The sequence below is a fragment of the Mirounga angustirostris genome, unplaced genomic scaffold, assembly GCF_029215605.1.
Source record: "Mirounga angustirostris isolate CCGP_5_RB_7025 unplaced genomic scaffold, mMirAng1.0.hap1 SCAF_13, whole genome shotgun sequence".
NCBI lineage: Eukaryota > Metazoa > Chordata > Mammalia > Carnivora > Phocidae > Mirounga > Mirounga angustirostris.
The window spans coordinates 44,055,113-44,073,258 of NW_026991721.1; the positions used below are offsets into that span (position 1 = coordinate 44,055,113).

At 35.5% G+C, this 18,146-nt stretch overlaps 1 protein-coding gene across 13 annotated transcripts in view; it reads left to right on the plus strand.

Moving 5' to 3' along the window:
* The window catches only part of PICALM (phosphatidylinositol binding clathrin assembly protein), a 110,329-nt gene that overhangs the window by 47,831 nt on the left and 44,352 nt on the right, over window positions 1-18,146 (plus strand). For all 13 annotated transcript variants that reach the window (XM_045894559.3, XM_064576813.1, XM_045894557.3 and 10 more), the window contains 5 exons: window positions 2,834-2,927; window positions 5,093-5,204; window positions 7,103-7,209; window positions 9,705-9,746; window positions 11,966-12,051. In XM_045894559.3, coding sequence (XP_045750515.1) covers window positions 2,834-2,927; window positions 5,093-5,204; window positions 7,103-7,209; window positions 9,705-9,746; window positions 11,966-12,051 — 441 coding nt within the window. The remainder of the gene's footprint in view (window positions 1-2,833; window positions 2,928-5,092; window positions 5,205-7,102; window positions 7,210-9,704; window positions 9,747-11,965; window positions 12,052-18,146) is intronic.

The window sequence follows — 18,146 nt, forward strand, 5'->3', positions numbered from 1 at the left end:
ATGACAGATCACTTGGGGGTTTAAGTACAGAATGAGAGGATAGGGCTCAGGAATACCTTAAGATACAAAACATGTAATTTAGAGGATGTGTAGAGGATGAGGAGCCAACAAGAGACTGAAAAAGTGATACTGCAGAAAACACTGTGTTAGACAAGTACCCATTGGAGAAGCAACATGGGATTTCTACTATATGACCTAAACTAGAACAATTTAACTGGAGTTGATAGGAGAGGGGCCTATATTGGGATGAATTGAATAATGAATGAAAAGTGAGTGTAGAGCTCTTTTTGAGAAGTATGCTTGGCTTTGCAAGACAAATGGTAGCTGAATGGGAATATGATTTTAGTGGAGTGTGTGTGTTTAAAGAATGGTGATCATAGAGACTTTGCCAGCATGTTCATGGGAATGGTGTAGTATAAAAGAAGAGATTAATGAGCTGCACTGTTCAATATGGTAGCTATTTGCTACATGGCGGCTAGTGAAATTTAAATGAGTTAAGGTGAAATAAAATACAAAATACATTTCTTCAGTTGCATCAGCCATATTTTGGATACTCAATAGCCCATGTGGCTAGTGGCTACCATATTGAATGGTACAGATACTGAACATTTCCACCATTGCACATAGTTCTGTTAGTTCTATATTAGAGGAAAAAAAGGACAACCAAAGGATTGTGACAAAATGGGATCCAGAGGACCTGTGTTTTTGGATATTTGTATTTGTATTTCATAGAAAGAGAGATTCCTCCACTGAATAGGACCAGACCAGATAGATGTAGTTTTGTTAGCGGGATGACTAGACAACCTCTTCTTGTCATTTTCTATTTCTGTATGAAATATTTAGGAGTTACGAGCTGAGAGTTTGTGTGTTGGGCGTAGGGAGGCAGGGAAGGATGAGTGAGAGAATCAGATTTGAAAGTACTTAGAGGAATTCACTGGAGAAGGCTAAGAGGATTGCTGACAATGATAAGTCCCCATTTGGGGTTGATAATGAAATTTAGTTTGACTAGTTTGCTCTAAGTGGTTTTCTTCACCAGCATTCAGCTGCTTAGCCAGGATTGTGAATTTGCCAAGTTACTGCAAGAGTCGAGGGAGTATTTGCAAGGTAGTGATTACAATAATGATCTGTGGAATTCTAAGCTAGATAAAGGAAGTTAAAAATGAGAAGGGTCAATGAGAAGGGTAGTGGTGGGAGTTGATACATTGAAGTTTATGATGAAGTCAAAGAGTTTTTGCCATGGGGGTACTTGGCCAAAGCAGCTGGGAGGTTGAAGGGTTATTGCCATGGGATAAGGTATCTAAATTTTATCTACTTTTTCATACTGGTGGTCGGGGTGGAGGGTGGGAATAATACGGTTTCTGTGGGCAGTAAGGTCATGATCTGACTATAGGAATAGGGATTTGATCAGGGGATTTGAGATCAAGATGTTGGATTGGTTGCCCATGTAGATGTTGAAATTAACCAAGAAGCCAGGATTCAGGTCTTTGATAAAGAGGAAATAAGCAGCAGGTCAGAAATGACTTCAGCAAGGAGAGGAGGGAGAACTAAAAGGAGACTAATGATGACTGATAAAATGAGAGTGAGGTGTATGAGAATAAAAAAATGGTTGTAGAGAGGAAGTGGTGTCCTCATGCCAAACTGCAGCAGCTAGTAGCAACCAGTGGACTACAGTACTTGAGGGGAAACGGGCATCCACGGGTTAATACTTCTTACTGGAAAGAGTTGTTGGACTAAGGCTGGTAATAGTTGCCTACCTAAGGGAGTCCAGTGTGTGTTCTTTAAACTCATTTTTGTCTTGCAAAGCACTATTGTTGATTTTCAGAGCTTAATTGTTTTTCTGGCACCTGGAGTGGTGATTGAAGGGGTAGCCCAGGGTAGAGTGGCTATTTATAAATAAGTGTAGGTCATTTGTAAATTAGAGAAAGTCTACACACTTTCTGGAAGTGATTATTTTTTTCTGACAAAGGGTTATGAACAGCACTGTTTTCGAGGCTAGGTTTACATAATGACCCTACCACCTGTTAGTTCTCTGACCTTAGAGAGAGTCATATAATCTCAGTGAACCTAGAACTTCATCATCAACAAAATGGGAAAAGTCTATCTATAGAGGATTTGAAAAACATACACCAAACCCTTAAAATGGAGCCTGATGTTCATTGTGTACCTTAGCCCCAGGTACCTCTTATCTAGTGTTTTTGGTACTACTTTTGTAAAATTGTAGTTTTTTCTGATACTGCTAATATTTCTTGTATCTTTAGAAATATCTAAAGCAATATTTAACTCTTTTTGAAATTTTAACAAAATACTGAAAAACAATTCCTCTTAAGTATCATATATTTTAATGGCTTACAAGTCATTGCTGTTTGAGTCATAAATAAAATACCTTAAATAAAGCAGTTGCTTACTATGACTCGAATTCAACTGCTGGCTCCATCATATCCCAACTGTTCAGTGATTTGAGGCCAATGATTTTTTCTTATTAAAAAAAAAAAATCTGTAGAACTGCCCTTTACACATATGAATGGTGTGAGGATCAGATGATTTCCTCATGTGAAGAATACGCTTTAAATCTGGCTGTATAATATAAACTTTTATTTTTATGTCTCATGTTTTTGCACTTTTTTTTTTTTTAGCTCTTTGATGTTGGACATACAGCATTTCTTGTTTTTGTTTTTTTCTGTATAACTTTTGCTTGAAGTGTCAGGTTCATTAATGATTTAAAAATATGTGATATTTCATAGCAACTTGTTCTCTCTTTAAATAGAGAACCAGATGAGAGCTTAAAATGTAGATTTAACAACAATTATTTCTTTTTTTTTTTTAATAAAAACAGGGCTGATGGTGTTATGAGAACAATGAACACAGAAAAACTCCTAAAAACTGTACCAATTATTCAAAATCAAATGGATGCCCTTCTTGATTTTAATGTAAGTTGATTGCACAAATGCTTTTATAAAAATTTAAGATTCAAATATATTATTGGTCAGAGTCTTTATTCCTAAGTTTTCATAAACTAAGTTTTTCACTTTAATATCCTATTTGGCTAAAGATTTTCTGTAAATGTGGTCCCAAATCAAATTACTTTTTATTTTTATTTTTTTAGATTTGCTCTGATTTCTTTGGTGGTGGTTCTCTAGCTCTAGAATTATAGGGTATACTAGCTAAAGAAAGTGATGGAGAGGTGAAGGGATTGATCTGAAAGTCTGCTTTCTTTTGATAATGGTTTTTAGATTTTAAAAATATATAAAGATTTTCTTTATGAATAGTCAATTTAATATTTCACTTTTGTCTGCATTATAGAACTGAATGCATGTCAGTTATTAACAAATACAGGGAAGTTCCAGTACACTTGTAACAGCTTGTTATATAAATAGCTGTTGTTAAAGAGCATTGTGTTCCCTGAAAGTTTTGTTTCAGTGACCATTATTTAAACCAGTTGCCAGCTTTGTCACTTGTTTATAATATGTTAGGTGTTAGCATTTTCGAGTCTGTTCTTTTTGGGGGCATCTATCTTTAGATATTTTATTTTAGAGCTTATAAGTGCAAGTTAGTGAATGAAACTGTGACAATTTCATACTCAAATAGATTTTTCCTTTGACTTGTGCTATTAATTGGTAGTCTTCAAGTTTCTTGAGGGCAGGGACCAGGTCTGCTTTTTCTCTGCTGTGTCTCCATTGTCAGGAGTGTGTGGCATATAGAGTGCATGTTCAGTAAACATTCGGTAAATGAGTTCTATAGACTTCATAGACTAGAACAGGTTATTAAACTATGGCTTACTGCCTGTTTTTATATGGCTTGTGAGCTAAGAATGATTTTTATATATTTTAAATGGTTGAAAATAATTTTAAAAAGAATATTTTTGACAGGTGAAAATTATATGAAATTTCAATTCAGTTTCTGTAATAGTATTTTTACAGTACAACCAGGCTCACTGGTTTACATATTGTCTGTGGATGTTTTTTTGATGTAATAACAGAGTTGAGTAGTTCTGACAGATACCATACGATTCGCAGAATCTAAAATATTCACATTTAGATTTTTTGCAAAAGACGGTTGCTGATCTCTAGTGTGTTAGTGTGTGTTACCTGCACATTTATAAATTTTATAGGGTTAATGCCTAGAAAAAGAATTTGGTAGAGCAAAGGACATAAACATTTAGATTTTTAATGAATATTGACAACTTACATTACAAAAGGATTAAGCCCAGTCACTTGTAAATAGGTGCCTGTTTTTCTTTATCCTTGTTGGCACTGAGTAATATAGCTTGGTTTTGATAATTTTTGGTACCTCCTAGTCTGGTGCTGGAGAAAGGATAGTTTTAGTCTAATTTGATTATTATATTTTAATTTACCTGATAAGGGAAGTCTTTTCAACATGTTATGTGAATTGTCTGTCATTTGCTTTATTATTAGGATTCTCTACGATGGAAATCAACCTGTTAGAGATTTTACAAGTATTTACCAGTTTGTTGTTTACTGTTCAACTTTGTGCTTATGTTTTTATATGCCTAAAAACGAGTTAATTGGTTCATCCTTTTGATTCATTTCTTGAGATAAAACTTTCATAAACTAGTATTAGTATTCTTGATAGACAAATAGGTGCTTTTTTTTGTTACATCGTAATTCAGTAATAGTAACATTCTTTATGTGTGAGGGACTGTGCTATTTATAGTCAGTATATTAATTCTCCTAGTAATCATATGAAATAGAAATATTATCATAGCCATTTTGAAGGTATTTGTTTATAATATTGGAAAAAGGTGTATTTAAAAAAAAATACGTTTCTTCTACCTAGCTTAGCTTTGTATCTTGGTGATTGCCTAAGAATTTCAGAAGTTAAAGGATATTTTTGTTCTTTGTGACTTATTTCTGAATTAAATTGAATGTTACAGAATTTTTGCTTGCTTGTGCCTTTTACATTAATCTGAACTCTGACAGATTTTTGCACTATTTGGATGTAACTGATTGCAAGAAATAAATGTCTTTTTCTGTAATACACTTAAATATTTGAATTTACAATATTTTAATTTGAAGGAAGTTTTTGTCATTTAATACATAAGATTAGCTTATCTCTTTTTCTAATTTTCCCCCAGGTTAATAGTAATGAACTTACAAATGGGGTAATAAATGCTGCCTTCATGCTCCTGTTCAAAGATGCCATTAGACTGTTTGCAGCATACAATGAAGGAATTATTAACCTGTTGGGTAAATATTGCTGTGGTTTGTTAATTGTTGTTGCTGTTTTTTAAGATTTTATTTACTTATTTGAGAGAGAGAGAGAGATTGAGAAAGCACAGCCAGGAGTAGGAACAGAGGGAGAGGGAGAAGCAGACTCCCTGCTGAGCAGGGGGCCCAATGCAGGGCTCGATCCCAGGACTTCAGGATTATGACCTGAGCTGAAGGCAGACGCTTGACGACTGAGCCACCCACGCCCCGCAATATTGCTGTAGTTTAATAACATTTTATTTTTTTATTTTGTGTTCTATTGATAATATTGTCTGAATTGTTACTTAGGGCTGCCTAACCACTCATTGGGATATTCATTGATTATAACATTTTATTTGGAGAAAAGATTTTTATACCTGATTATGTTAAGTAATTACTTATTTTTACAACTGGAATGTTCAGCTGGATGAACTTCATTTTATTTATTTATTTTTAAGATTTACTTATTTATTTTAGAGAGAGAGAGAGAGATGCATGCAGGCGGGGAGGGGGGAGGGGAAGAGGGAGAGAGACAAAGAATCCCCAAGTAGATTTCCCACTGAGTAGGGAGCCCTATGCTGGACTCAATCCCAGGACCCTGTGATCATGACCTGGGCCAAAACCAAGAGCCAGCTGCTCAACCAACTGAGCTGCCTAGGTACCCCTAGATGAATTTTGATTTTTAGATATATCTGTGATTTTTTTCCTGTCAGTTTTATTATTTTTAGAAATATAAAAATCCCCTTAAAATTAAGTTGGATTTTTTTCTCTGCCAGAAGAATCTTACTTCCTCACAATTTACTCCATAAAGAATTTTAATTATAAAATACATAATTGTTCTAAGCCTAATTTTAAAATTGATAATTATTTTAAATGCATTAAACATTTATTTTTTAGGATGCCTTTTACTTTTGAGGCATTTTAAGAATGTGTATGTTCAGTGTATATAGAATGCAGTTAATTTTGCCTAGAAATGATCAATTTTTCCATGGGACTTGGATGGAGTAGATAAGTTAACAGTCTAAAGAGTACTTAAGTATCAAGTGTCAGATACCAAATGTGTTCACTCCATTGTGCTTGTTCTCCCTCCCCTCCCCATTTAAAAAATTTATTTAAATTTGCTTTTTATAGGCTTATTCACAAACTTATTTAGGAATACCTTAATTTATGAAGACAGGGAAATTGGGCCTATTTTTTCACAAGTAAAAAGGTAGAAGGTTTATTCTACACAGTTTTGGAAGTCAGCCTTTTTTTTTTTTTTTTTTAAGATTTTATTTGACAGACACAGCGAGAGAGGGAACACAAGCAGGGGGAGTGGGAGAGGGAGAAGCAGGCTTCCCGCGGGGCAGGGAGCCCAATGCGGGGCTCCATCCCAGGACCCTGAGATCATGACCTGAGCCGAAGGCAGACGCTTAACAACTGAGCCACCCAGGTGCCCCTTGAAGTCAGTCTTAACACTGTTGGTGTATTGGTATAAATGAAGCTCTTTATTGCTGTTCATATAACAAGTTTAAATGAGCTTTCCAGGTGACATTTGGACATGATAAAGTTGCCATCTTTGTTAATATGTTATTAGTAAGTTGGCGCTGTTTTAAATGGAGAAAAGTATAACATACGTTAACAAAAAATGCAAATTATATTTAGGGAATTCTGAGGGAAGAAATATTATAGAACAAACTAGTAATATGGGGGAAGTCAAATGATTTTTCTATTTTAATATAATAGCATCTGTTTTAATTTGCTTTAAATGTCTGAACTAACACTGATATTTTTCCTTTGGGTGAATGTGTTCTCTGAGACACCTGTATGACCTCTTTGGAGCTATTACTTAATACTTCTCCTTTTTGAGTGTTCTGTTTTGATGTGAATAAATGCATTTTTACATTTACTTTTGGCAGAAAAATATTTTGATATGAAAAAGAACCAGTGCAAAGAAGGTCTCGACATCTATAAGAAGTTCCTGACTAGGATGACAAGAATCTCTGAGTTTCTCAAAGTTGCAGAGGTAAACTGTCTTTAAGTTGACTGTCTCTTAACTTGCTTTTTTTGTCATTAAGTGTAGATTTTAAAGAAATAAGGCATTATCCAAATGAAAGAAACATCTTAAATATAATGAAGTATATATTCAGTCATATCCATATGCTGTATTGAATTCTTTGTTATGGTATGAATATGATGTGGTATCGAATAAGATATATACCGTATATTTAATTCAGTATTGAATATTGAAAGGTAATCTATTTTTAAATTGTTTATTTCTCTACAAAATCAGGTAGGTGGCACATAATGGTGGCAGAGATTTTTATGTTTGGCATTAGCCATGTATTTTAGCATATTTATCCTGTTATGTGGTAGAGAATATTCAGTGTGAGTGCAAGTCTTTTTCCTCCAGTGAGATTTGCAGCTAGAGTCACATGGTTCATAGTGTTTTGTTCCCCTACAAAAGTGAATTTAGTGTGTTTATTGTTTATCATTGATTCTGAAAACCATGAATGTAGGTTCTAGGATAATTTTATAGATCTGTTTAAAATACAATTTTCTGGATTTCTAAAATAGCATTATACTACTTTACTTAAATTGTTCTTTTCTTCTTTTTTTCATTATTCAGTCTACTGTAATAATGGTGAATATAATTTAATTAGAAAATTTTCCTCAAAAGATATTTTTTTCCTATAAGAAAGCACGGAATATTTTAAAACAATGTTAGTCTGAGCCAACATTTTAATTTTTTAGTGAGCTCATTAGAATGATAAACTTTAAGATGATTCATAATAACATTTCTATATCAATCTATAGAAATTGTTCTTAGCCATCCACTGATAACCTCTCCTCATTTCCTCCCCATGACACCCAGAAAACATGTGTTCTCTAGTGTGGTTTTGATTCTGCAGTGAGGTGTTAGAAACTTGGGTGCTTATGTCCTGAGTTTGAACTCTGATTTCAGCTATAACAGCTCGGTACAGGTCCTTAATCTTGGCATCCCATGGTTTCCTCCTCTGTAAAAGTACTTGAGATAGTGCTTACCTCACTGGGTTGTTGTAAAATTGCTTAGAACAGTATCTGACTTCTAGTTTGTGTCCTGAAGACATTTGCTGCTATTTTTATTCTCCCCCACCTTGAGAAAGCACATATTGGAATGCAAATGAATGTCAATCTTGGTCTTTTAAGGATAATTAATCTAATATATATTTTATAGGAATATTGTATTATACATTTATATTTTCTAATGAAAAGAAAGTAATCTGTAACCTTCAATTCAGAATCCAACAGATGTCCTATTTTGAGAACTGTTCCTCTAGGTAATTTTCTTTTCTGTTTTGATGTGTACAAAGGATTTTAACAGGTAGCTAAATGATGTTTCAAAAGCATAGTTCATTCATTCTGGCCAATAAAATAATTGAAGGATTTAATTAGTTGAGACAAGAATATTTTACTTTTAAGATGTTCAAACTGTTCGAAACATCTTATTGAAGAATTTATCTTTTGCCGGAAACCATAATAAAAATAATAAAAAGCTAATAAAACCCTGCTTTAAAAAAAATAAATTTCTGGCATTGTCACAGAAGGCATTTATGTTGTGGTAATGCTTGCAGGCATTATCTTGCTTGCCCAGAGGCAGCTCTCAAAGAGTTTTTGTTTTCACTTTCTCTGCCCTCTGCCCAATCACCAGTAGAGATGTCTTGCTAGGATAATTTTGGAAGATGACTAGGCTATAATTGATCAATTATATCAAAGTAGTTAATCTGGAACTAGCAAGTTGGTGATTCTAGCTCTGTTACCATAGTGGTATTTCAACCTATAGCGGATGGAGTAGGATAGAATAGGACGATGAGACCTTTGAAGAAAATAGCTTTACGTTAGCTATTTTATGAAGTCTACTGAAGATTATACTGGATTTAAAGTATCTCTCAAGGAGAAATCAGGTTTTTTTTTTTTTCCATTTCTTTTGGGTCAGTCATATACTAAAACAAGAAGGTAGTGTTTATACTATGTTTCCAGTAAATTCTTTAACTGTTTTAATTTGTTGACTTTTTCCTTTAGCCTCTTATGTTCTTTGCATTTGATCATTGTAGTTATTGACTTAAATTTTAAGCCTTTATTTACCTCCAGTTCTTTTGGTCTGAGATGAAATAGACCATCTGCTCCGTATGATGTGAGAAATAAAATATTCTTTCATGAGACTGTCTTTGGGCTTGCAGATTGTGACAGCTTAGCTTACCTAGGTGCTCAGAAGATGTGGAGATGGTAACTTAATAGTCTTATTGAATTTACCACCTCTAGTTCTCCTCCTTTTATAACTTTCAGAGCCATTAAAGGACATCTAAGCCCTTGGAAATATTGAATGATACCTCTGGAGATTAAATATTCTTCTGATTTTAAAGATGTCTGTCTAGAATATTGTTCACAATACTTGCCGTAAATTTCATTTTCTAAATTTTATTTTTATTACTTCTTTATTATAATTTTGTTCATTAAATACAATGCTTCTGCTTCTTACAGCAAGTTGGAATTGACAGAGGTGATATACCAGACCTTTCACAGGTAAGTATATTGCATAATATCAATTCACTGTCTGCTAGCTTTCCCTGTATTGCTAGGTGTGAACAGTACAAAGATGAATAATAGGCAGCTCCTACTGTCAAGGAGATCAGTGTAATTTTTCTTGACAGATTTTAACATGATACATTGCTGACTCTTGTTTTAGCATTATGATCTCTTCATCTCTTACGTTGGTGGAGCTAGCCACTACATACTATTCCTTTAGTTTATTTTCTTTAATCTCTCCAGTGCAAAGCCCAGTTTTAATTTAGGATTCTGTAACATAGTAGTTTATCTAAACTTTCAGCTTAGATATACCTTACACTCTGTGTTGGCTCCTGCTCTATATCAGATATGTGATCTTAGGCAAGATATTTACATTTCACTGTCTCAGGTTGTTCATTTGTAAAATGGATATACTACTAGTACCTTCTTCATAGACTCAGTAATTACATACAAGGTAGCTAGCATGTTGCCTGTTGTGCTGTAATAGCTTTTTATTTTTATTTTATTTTATTTTTTTTAAGATTTTATTTATTTATTTGACAGAGACAGCGAGAGCAGGAACACAAGCAGGGGGAGTGGGAGAGGGAGAAGCAGGCTTCCCGCTGAGCAGGGAGCCTGATGTGGGACTCGATCCCAGGACCCTGGGATCATGACCTGAGCCGAAGGCAGCCGCTTAACGACTGAGCCACCCAGGCGCCCTGTAATAGCTTTTTAAATGTTAATCACTGTCAACAACATTCTCATCATCATCTCTGACAAGAGCTCTTGGGAGTCTTAGACATTTTGTTGAGATTAGGGAGTGGTGCACATGTAGTCTCAGTTCAACATAGACATTAATGTTATAATCTAATATTTTTGGCTTTAATTGGTTTTCTACTGTATCTTTTTTGTACTAAGGTAAGGTCTTGTGTATAGAGAGAAAATGCAGAATGAAGGAAATTGTTCAAGTCGTAATTGGTAGATTTAGATACCTGTAATCCAGTAACTCTATCTCAAATCCTAAAGAATATTTGGGGCAAGTAAATGCCACTGATGGATTTGCTTCACTGAAAGATAGTGAACAATTCCTTTTCAGCTCACTTTGTTTCCTTTTGAAAGTAATTAGCTCTTCATATTAAGATTTGATACATAGCCTTTAAAGGCCAGTCTTTTTTAAAACAAAATTGAGCTAAATATCTATTTCAGTGGAATTTGATTAACTGTAGACATTTGTGTTATCAGCACACCATCCAATATATAGATCAGTTCCATCACCCCAGTTCTCAGGTTCCCTTCTGGCCACTCCCTAGTCCTCTCCATAAATCACTGTTTTGACTTCTAATAGCATAATTTTATTAGATCTTAAATGTAATATAAATGGAATCATCCAAGTGTTTTTTTTGTATCTGACTTCTTTTGCTCATCATAGTGTTTTGAGCTCTGTCCATGTAGTGAGTGTGTACCATTAATTCATTCCTCTTTATTGCTGAATAGTATTTCATTGTGTGACTTCACAATTTTGTTTATCCGTTTTCCAAATGATGGACTTTGGGATTTGTAGTTTTTTACTGTTGTAAATAAAGCCACTTAAAACATTCTTGAATAAGTCTTTTCTTGTGGAGATAGGTTTTTATGTCTTTTGGGTAGATAATTAGGAATGGAATTGGGTAGTTAAGCTAGGTGTATATTTAATTTCATAAAAAAAAATTCAGATCTTTTAAGGTGGATGAATTTCAACCAACATTGTATAAGAGTTCTATCTGTTCCATATCTTCACCAGTGTTCGATGTTTGCTAGTCTTGTCTTTAACTTTAGCCATTCTAGTGGGTAAACAATTGTATCACATTGATAATGTTTGTGCACTTTCAGTTACTCAGCAAGTATTTATCAATTACAGAGAACACTGCCCAACAATATGTCTAGCTTTTAGGAGTATGTTTTTATTTAAAATTCAAATAAGTTAAATATTAAAAAAATTAATTACTTGCAGGAACCTCTTAATGTTTCATGTTTCCATAGTCTCAGTTTTTATATTTTTGGTTATGTTTATTAATACCCCTTATTAGGTCATGCTTATGTAATAAAAATAATGTTATTCTTTGGTAGCTAAAACTCCGCTGTTAATTAGTTCATGAGGAATATACCTACTTTTGTTACTCTCATATGTTAGATGATACTTAATTTTTTTTGACCAGTGGCCTACTTATCATGAAAATCTTATATTTGTACAATTTTAGGCCCCAAGCAGTCTTCTTGATGCTTTGGAACAACATTTAGCTTCCTTGGAAGGAAAGAAAATTAAAGATTCTACGGCTGCAAGCAGGTACATTATTCTTTGTAGGGCAAAGAGCAGGAGTGATGTTTCTGAGAGAGTTGATGAATCCAGCTTAAGTTCCAAGTTATTTGACTCCCCCTTACCTTGATTAATCATTTATAATTAATAGCATCTACCTCATAATGTTGCTGCCAAGGATTAAATGGGTTAATACATGTAAATTCTTGGAATAGTTCCTGATCTTCAATAGATGTCAGCATCTCTTAAGATGATAACACTGACTACATGGTTTGCAATTATATTCATAGTGTCAGTATTTCTCTCAAAGGTGATAGTGCGTTGGGGCACCTGGCTGGCTCAATCAGAAGAGCATGCGACTCTTGATCTTGGGGTTATGAGTTTGAGCCCCACGTGGGGTGTAGAGATTACTGAAAATAAATAAAACTTAAGAAAAATGATAATAAATTTTAAAAATAAACTTTTTTTAAAAGTGATAATACATTGATTCATATGGTGTCTTGTAATTATAAGATACCCTTTTACAAATTTGTTTAACCCCCACTATAGGCCAGTGAAATGTATGCAGTAGTAATTCTGGGACTCAAACCTATGATGTCTGACATAAAATTCCATCATTTTTCTCTAATGCCAATTCATGTGGTTGATTATTGACATATTTTAATCAGTCTGTTGGGCTTTCAGCTGATTTCCAAGACTAAAACGAGTTAACCTACCAAATTGAATATAGCACAGATCATCTCATATTGACTGTGTAACATGAGTTTTGTGTTGGGGGTAATGAGTAATTCTCATTTTTTTATGACAATTTTCTCTTAATAGCATGAAAAAAATTTTGTGTAAAATATTTATAATGAGACCCTTCTCTGTAGACTTTTTGATTGTTTCAGAACTTTTTTTTGTCGCAATAAAATTTAAGTAATTTTTATTTTTTTTAAATATCACAGCCAATTTATTTTTTTAAGCAATTGGAAAGGCACATTAATAGAGGCAGAGATTCATTAAGAGGAAAAATCAATACATTTTATAACTATAAATTTAAATGTTGCTCCTATGAATGACATAAATAACGTTTTATTTATTTATTTATTTTTATTCTTATGTTAATCCCCATACATTACATCATTAGGTTTAGATGAAGTGTTCCATGATTCATTGTTTGTGCATAATACCCAGTGCTCCATGCAGAATGTGCCCTCCTCAATACCCACCACCAGGCTAACCCATCCTCCCACCCCCCTCCCCTCTAGAACCCTCAGTTTGTTTTTCAGAGTCCGTCGTCTCTCATGGTTCGTCTACCCCTCCGATTTCCCCGCTTCATTCTTCCCCTCCCGCTACCTCCTTCTTCTTTTTTTTTTCTTAACATATATTGCATTATTTGTTTCAGAGGTACAGATCTGAGATTCAACAGTCTTGCACAATTCACAGCGCTTACCAGAACACATACCCTCCCCAGTGTCTATCACCCAGTCACCCCATCCCTCCCACCCCACCCCCCACTCCAGCAACCCTCAGTTTGTTTCCTACAATTAAGAATTCCTCATATCAGTGAGATCATATGATACATGTCTTTCTCTGTTTGACTTACTTCACTCAGCATAATACCCTCCAGTTCGATCCACGTCGTTGCAAATGGCAAGATCTCATTCCTTTTGATGGCTGCATAATATTCCATTGTGTGTGTGTATATATATATATATATACACACACACACATACCACATCTTCTTTATCCATTCATCTGTCGATGGACATCTTGGCTCTTTCCACAGTTTGGCTATTGTGGACATTGCTGCTATAAACATCGGGATGCACGTACCCCTTCGGATCCCTACTTTTGTATCTTTGGGGTAAATACCCAGTAGTGCAATTGCTGGATCATATGGTAGCTCTATTTTCAACTTTTTGAGGAACTTCCATACAGTTTTCCAGAGTGGCTGCACCAGCTTGCATTCCCACCAACAGTGTAGGAGGGTTCCCCTTTCTCCACATCCCCGCCAACATCTGTCGTTTCCTGACTTGTTAATTTTAGCCATTCTGACTGGTGTGAGGTGGTATCTCATTGAGGTTTTGATTTGGATTTCCCTGATGCCGAGCGATATTGAGCACTTTTTCATGTGTCTGTTGGCCATTTGGATGTCTTCTTTGGAAAAATGTCTGTTCATGTCTTCTGCCCATTTCTTGACTGGATTCTTTGTTCTTTGGGTGTTGAGTTTGATGAGTTCTTTATAGATTTTGGATACTAGCCCTTTATCTGATACGTCATTTGCAAATAGCTTCTCCCATTCTGTCGGTTGTCTTTTGGTTTTGTTGACTGTTTCCTTTGCTTTGCAAAAGCTTTTTATCTTGATGAAGTCCCAATAGTTCATTTTTGCCCTTGCTTCCCTTGCCTTTGACGATGTTTCTAGGAAGAAGTTGCTGAGGCTGAGGTCGAAGAGGTTGCTGCCTGTGTTCTCCTTTAGGATTTTGATGGACCCCTGTCTCACATTGAGGTCTTTCAGCCATTTGGAGTCTATTTTTGTGTGTGGTGTAAGGAAATGGTCCAGTTTCATTCTTCTGCATGTGGCTATCCAATTTTCCCAACACCATTTGTTGAAGAGACTGTCTTTGTTCCATTGGACATTCTTTCCTGCTTTGTCAAAGATGAGTTGACCATAGAGTTGAGGGTCTATTTCTGGGCTCTCTATTCTGTTCCATTGATCTATGTGCCTGTTTTTGTGCCAGTACCATGCTGTCTTGATGATGACAGCTTTGTAATAGAGCTGGAAGCCCGGAATTGTGATGCCGCCGGCTTTGCTTTTCTTTTTCAACATTCCTCTGGCTATGCGGGGTCTTTTCTGGTTCCATACAAATTATAGGATTATTTGTTCCATTTCTTTGAAAAAAGTGGATGGTATTTTGATGGGGATTGCATTGAATGTGTAGATTGCTCTAGGTAGCATTGACATCTTCATAATATTTGTTCTTCCAATCCATGAGCATGGAACGTTTTTCCATTTCTTTGTGTCTTCCTCAGTTTCTTTCATGACTATTTTATAGTTTTCTGAGTACAGATCCTTTGTCTCTTTGGTTAGATTTATTCCTAGGTATCTTATGGTTTTGGGTGCCATTGTAAATGGGATCGACTCCTTAATTTCTCTTTCTTCTGTCTTGTTGTTGGTGTATAGGAATGCCACTGACTTCTGTGCATTGATTTTATATCCTGCCACTTTACTGAATTCCTGTATGAGTTCTAGCAGTTTTGGGGTGGAGTATTTTGGGTTTTCCACATAAAGTATCATATCATCTGCAAAGAGTGAGGGTTTGACTTCTTCTTTGCCGATTTGGATGCCTTTGATTTCTTTTTGTTGTCTGATTGCTCTGGCTAGGACTTCCAATACTATGTTGAATAGCAGTGGTGATAGTGGACATCCCTGCCACGTTCCTGACCTTAGGGGGAAAGCTCTCAGTTTTTCCCCATTGCGAATGATATTCGCTGTAGGTTTTTCATAGATGGCTTTTATGATATTGAGGTATGTACCCTCGATCCCTATACTCTGAAGAGTTTTGATCAAGAAAGGATGCTGTACTTTGTCAAATGCTTCTTCTGCATCTATTGAGAGGATCATATGATTCTTGTTCTTTCTTTTGTTAATGTATTGTATCACATTGATTGATTTGCGGATGTTGAACCAACCTTGCAGCCCAGGGATAAATCCCACTTGGTCGTGGTGAATAATCCTTTTAATGTACTGTTGGATCCTATTGGCTAGTATTTTGGTGAGAATTTTTGCATCCATGTTCATCAGGGATATGGGTCTGTAATTCTCCTTTTTGATGGGGTCTTTGTCTGGTTTGGGGATCAAGGTAATGCTGGCCTCATAAAATGAGTTTGGAAGTTTTCCTTCCATTTCTACTTTTTGGAACAGTTTCAGAAGAATAGGTATGAATTCTTCTTGAAATGTTTGGTAGAATTCTCCTGGGAAGCCATCGGGCCCTGGGCTTTTGTTTTTTGGGAGATTTTTGATGACTGCTTCAATTTCCTTAGTGGTTATAGGTCTGTTCAGGTTTTCTATTTCATCCTGGTTCAGTTTTGGTAGTTGATACATCTCTAGGAATGCCTCCATTTCTTCCAGGTTATCTAATTTGCTGGCATAGAGTTGCTCATAATATGTTCTTAGAATTGTTTGTATTTCTTTGGTGTTGGTTGTGATCTCTCCTCTTTCATTCATGATTTTGTTGATTTGGGTCATTTCTCTTCTCTTTTTGATAAGTCTGGCCAGGGGTTTATCAATCTTGTTAATTCTTTCAAAGAACCAGCTCCTAGTTTCGTTGATCTGTTCTACTGTTCTTTTCGTTTCTATTTCATTGATTTCTGCTCTGATCTTTATGATTTCTCTTCTCCTGCTGGGTTTAGGCTTTATTTGCTGTTCTTTCTCCAGCTCCTTTAGGTGTAGGGTTAGGTTGTGTACTTGAGACCTTTCTTGTTTCTTGAGAAAGGCTTGTATTGCTATATACTTTCCTCTTAGGACTGCCTTTGCTGCATCCCAAAGATTTTGAATAGTGTGTTTTCATTTTCATTGGTTTCCATGTATTTTTTTAATTCTTCTTTAATTTCCTGGTTGACCCATTCATTCTTCAGTAGGATGCTCTTTAGCCTCCATGTATTTGAGTTCTTTCCGACTTTCCTCTTGTGATTGAGTTCTAGTTTCAAAGCATTGTGGTCTGAAAATAGGCAGGGAATGATCCCAATCTTTTGGTACTGGTTGAGACCTGATTTATGACCTAGGATGTGATCTATTCTGGAGAATGTTCCATGGGCACTAGAAAAAATTTGTATTCCGTTGCTTTGGGGTGGAATGTTCTGAATATGTCTGTGAAGTCCATTTGGTCCAGTGTGTCATTTAAAGTCTTTATTTCCTTATTGATCTTTTGCTTAGACAATCTGTCCATTTCTGTGAGGGGGGTGTTAAAGTCCCCCACTATTACTGTATTGTTGTCGATGTGTTTCTTTGCTTTTGTTATTAATTGCCTTATATAATTGGCTGCTCCCATGTTAGGGGCATAGATATTTACAATTGTTAGATCTTCTTGTTGGATAGGTCCTTTAAGTAGGATATAATGTCCTTCCTCATCTCTTATTACAGTCTTTGGTTTAAAATCTAATTTGTCTGATATAAGGATTGCCACCCCAGCTTTCTTTTGGTGTCCATTAGCATGGTAAATGGTTTTCCACCTCCTCACTTTCAATCTGGGGGTGTCTTTGGGTCTAAAATGAGTCTCTTGCAGACAGCATATCGATGGGTCTTGTTTTTTAATCCAGTCTGATAGCCTGTGTCTTTTGATTGGGGCATTTAGCCCATTTACATTCAGGGTAACTATTGAAAGATAGGAATTTAGTGCCATTGTGTTGCCTGTAAGGTGACTGTTACCGTATATTGTCTGTGTTCCTTTCTGGTCTATGTTGCTTTTAGGCTCTCTCTTTGCTTAGAGGACCCCTTTCAAGATTTCCTGTAGGGCTGGTTTTGTGTTTGCAAATTCCTTTAGTTTTTGTTTGTCTTGGAAGCTTTTTATCTCTCCTTCAATTTTCAATGACAGCCTAGCTGGATAGAGTATTCTTGGCTGCATATTTTTCTCATTTAGTGCTCTGAATATATCCTGCCAGCCCTTTCTGGCCTGCCAGGTCTCTGTGGATAGGTCTGTTGCCAATCTCATGTTCCTACCCTTGTAGGTTACATATCTCTTCTCCCGAGCTGCCTTCAGGATTTTCTCTTTGTCTATGAGACTTGTAAGTTTTACTATTAGAGGTCTGGGTGTTGACCTATTTTTATTGATTTTGAGAGGGGTTCTCTGTGCTTCCTGGATTTTCATGCCTGTTTCCTTCCCCAAATTAGGGAAGTTCTCTGCTATAATTTGCTCCATTATACCTTCTGCCCCTCTCTCTCTTTCTTCTTCTTCTGGGATCCCAATTATTCTAATGTTGTTTCGTCTTATGGTATCGCTTCTCTCTCAAATTCTGCCCTCGTGATCCAGTAGTTGTTTATCTCTCTTTTTCTCAGCTTCTTTATTTTCCATCATTTCATCTTCTATATTACTGATTCTCTCTTCTGCCTCATTTATTCTAGTAGTTAGTGCCCCCATTTTTGA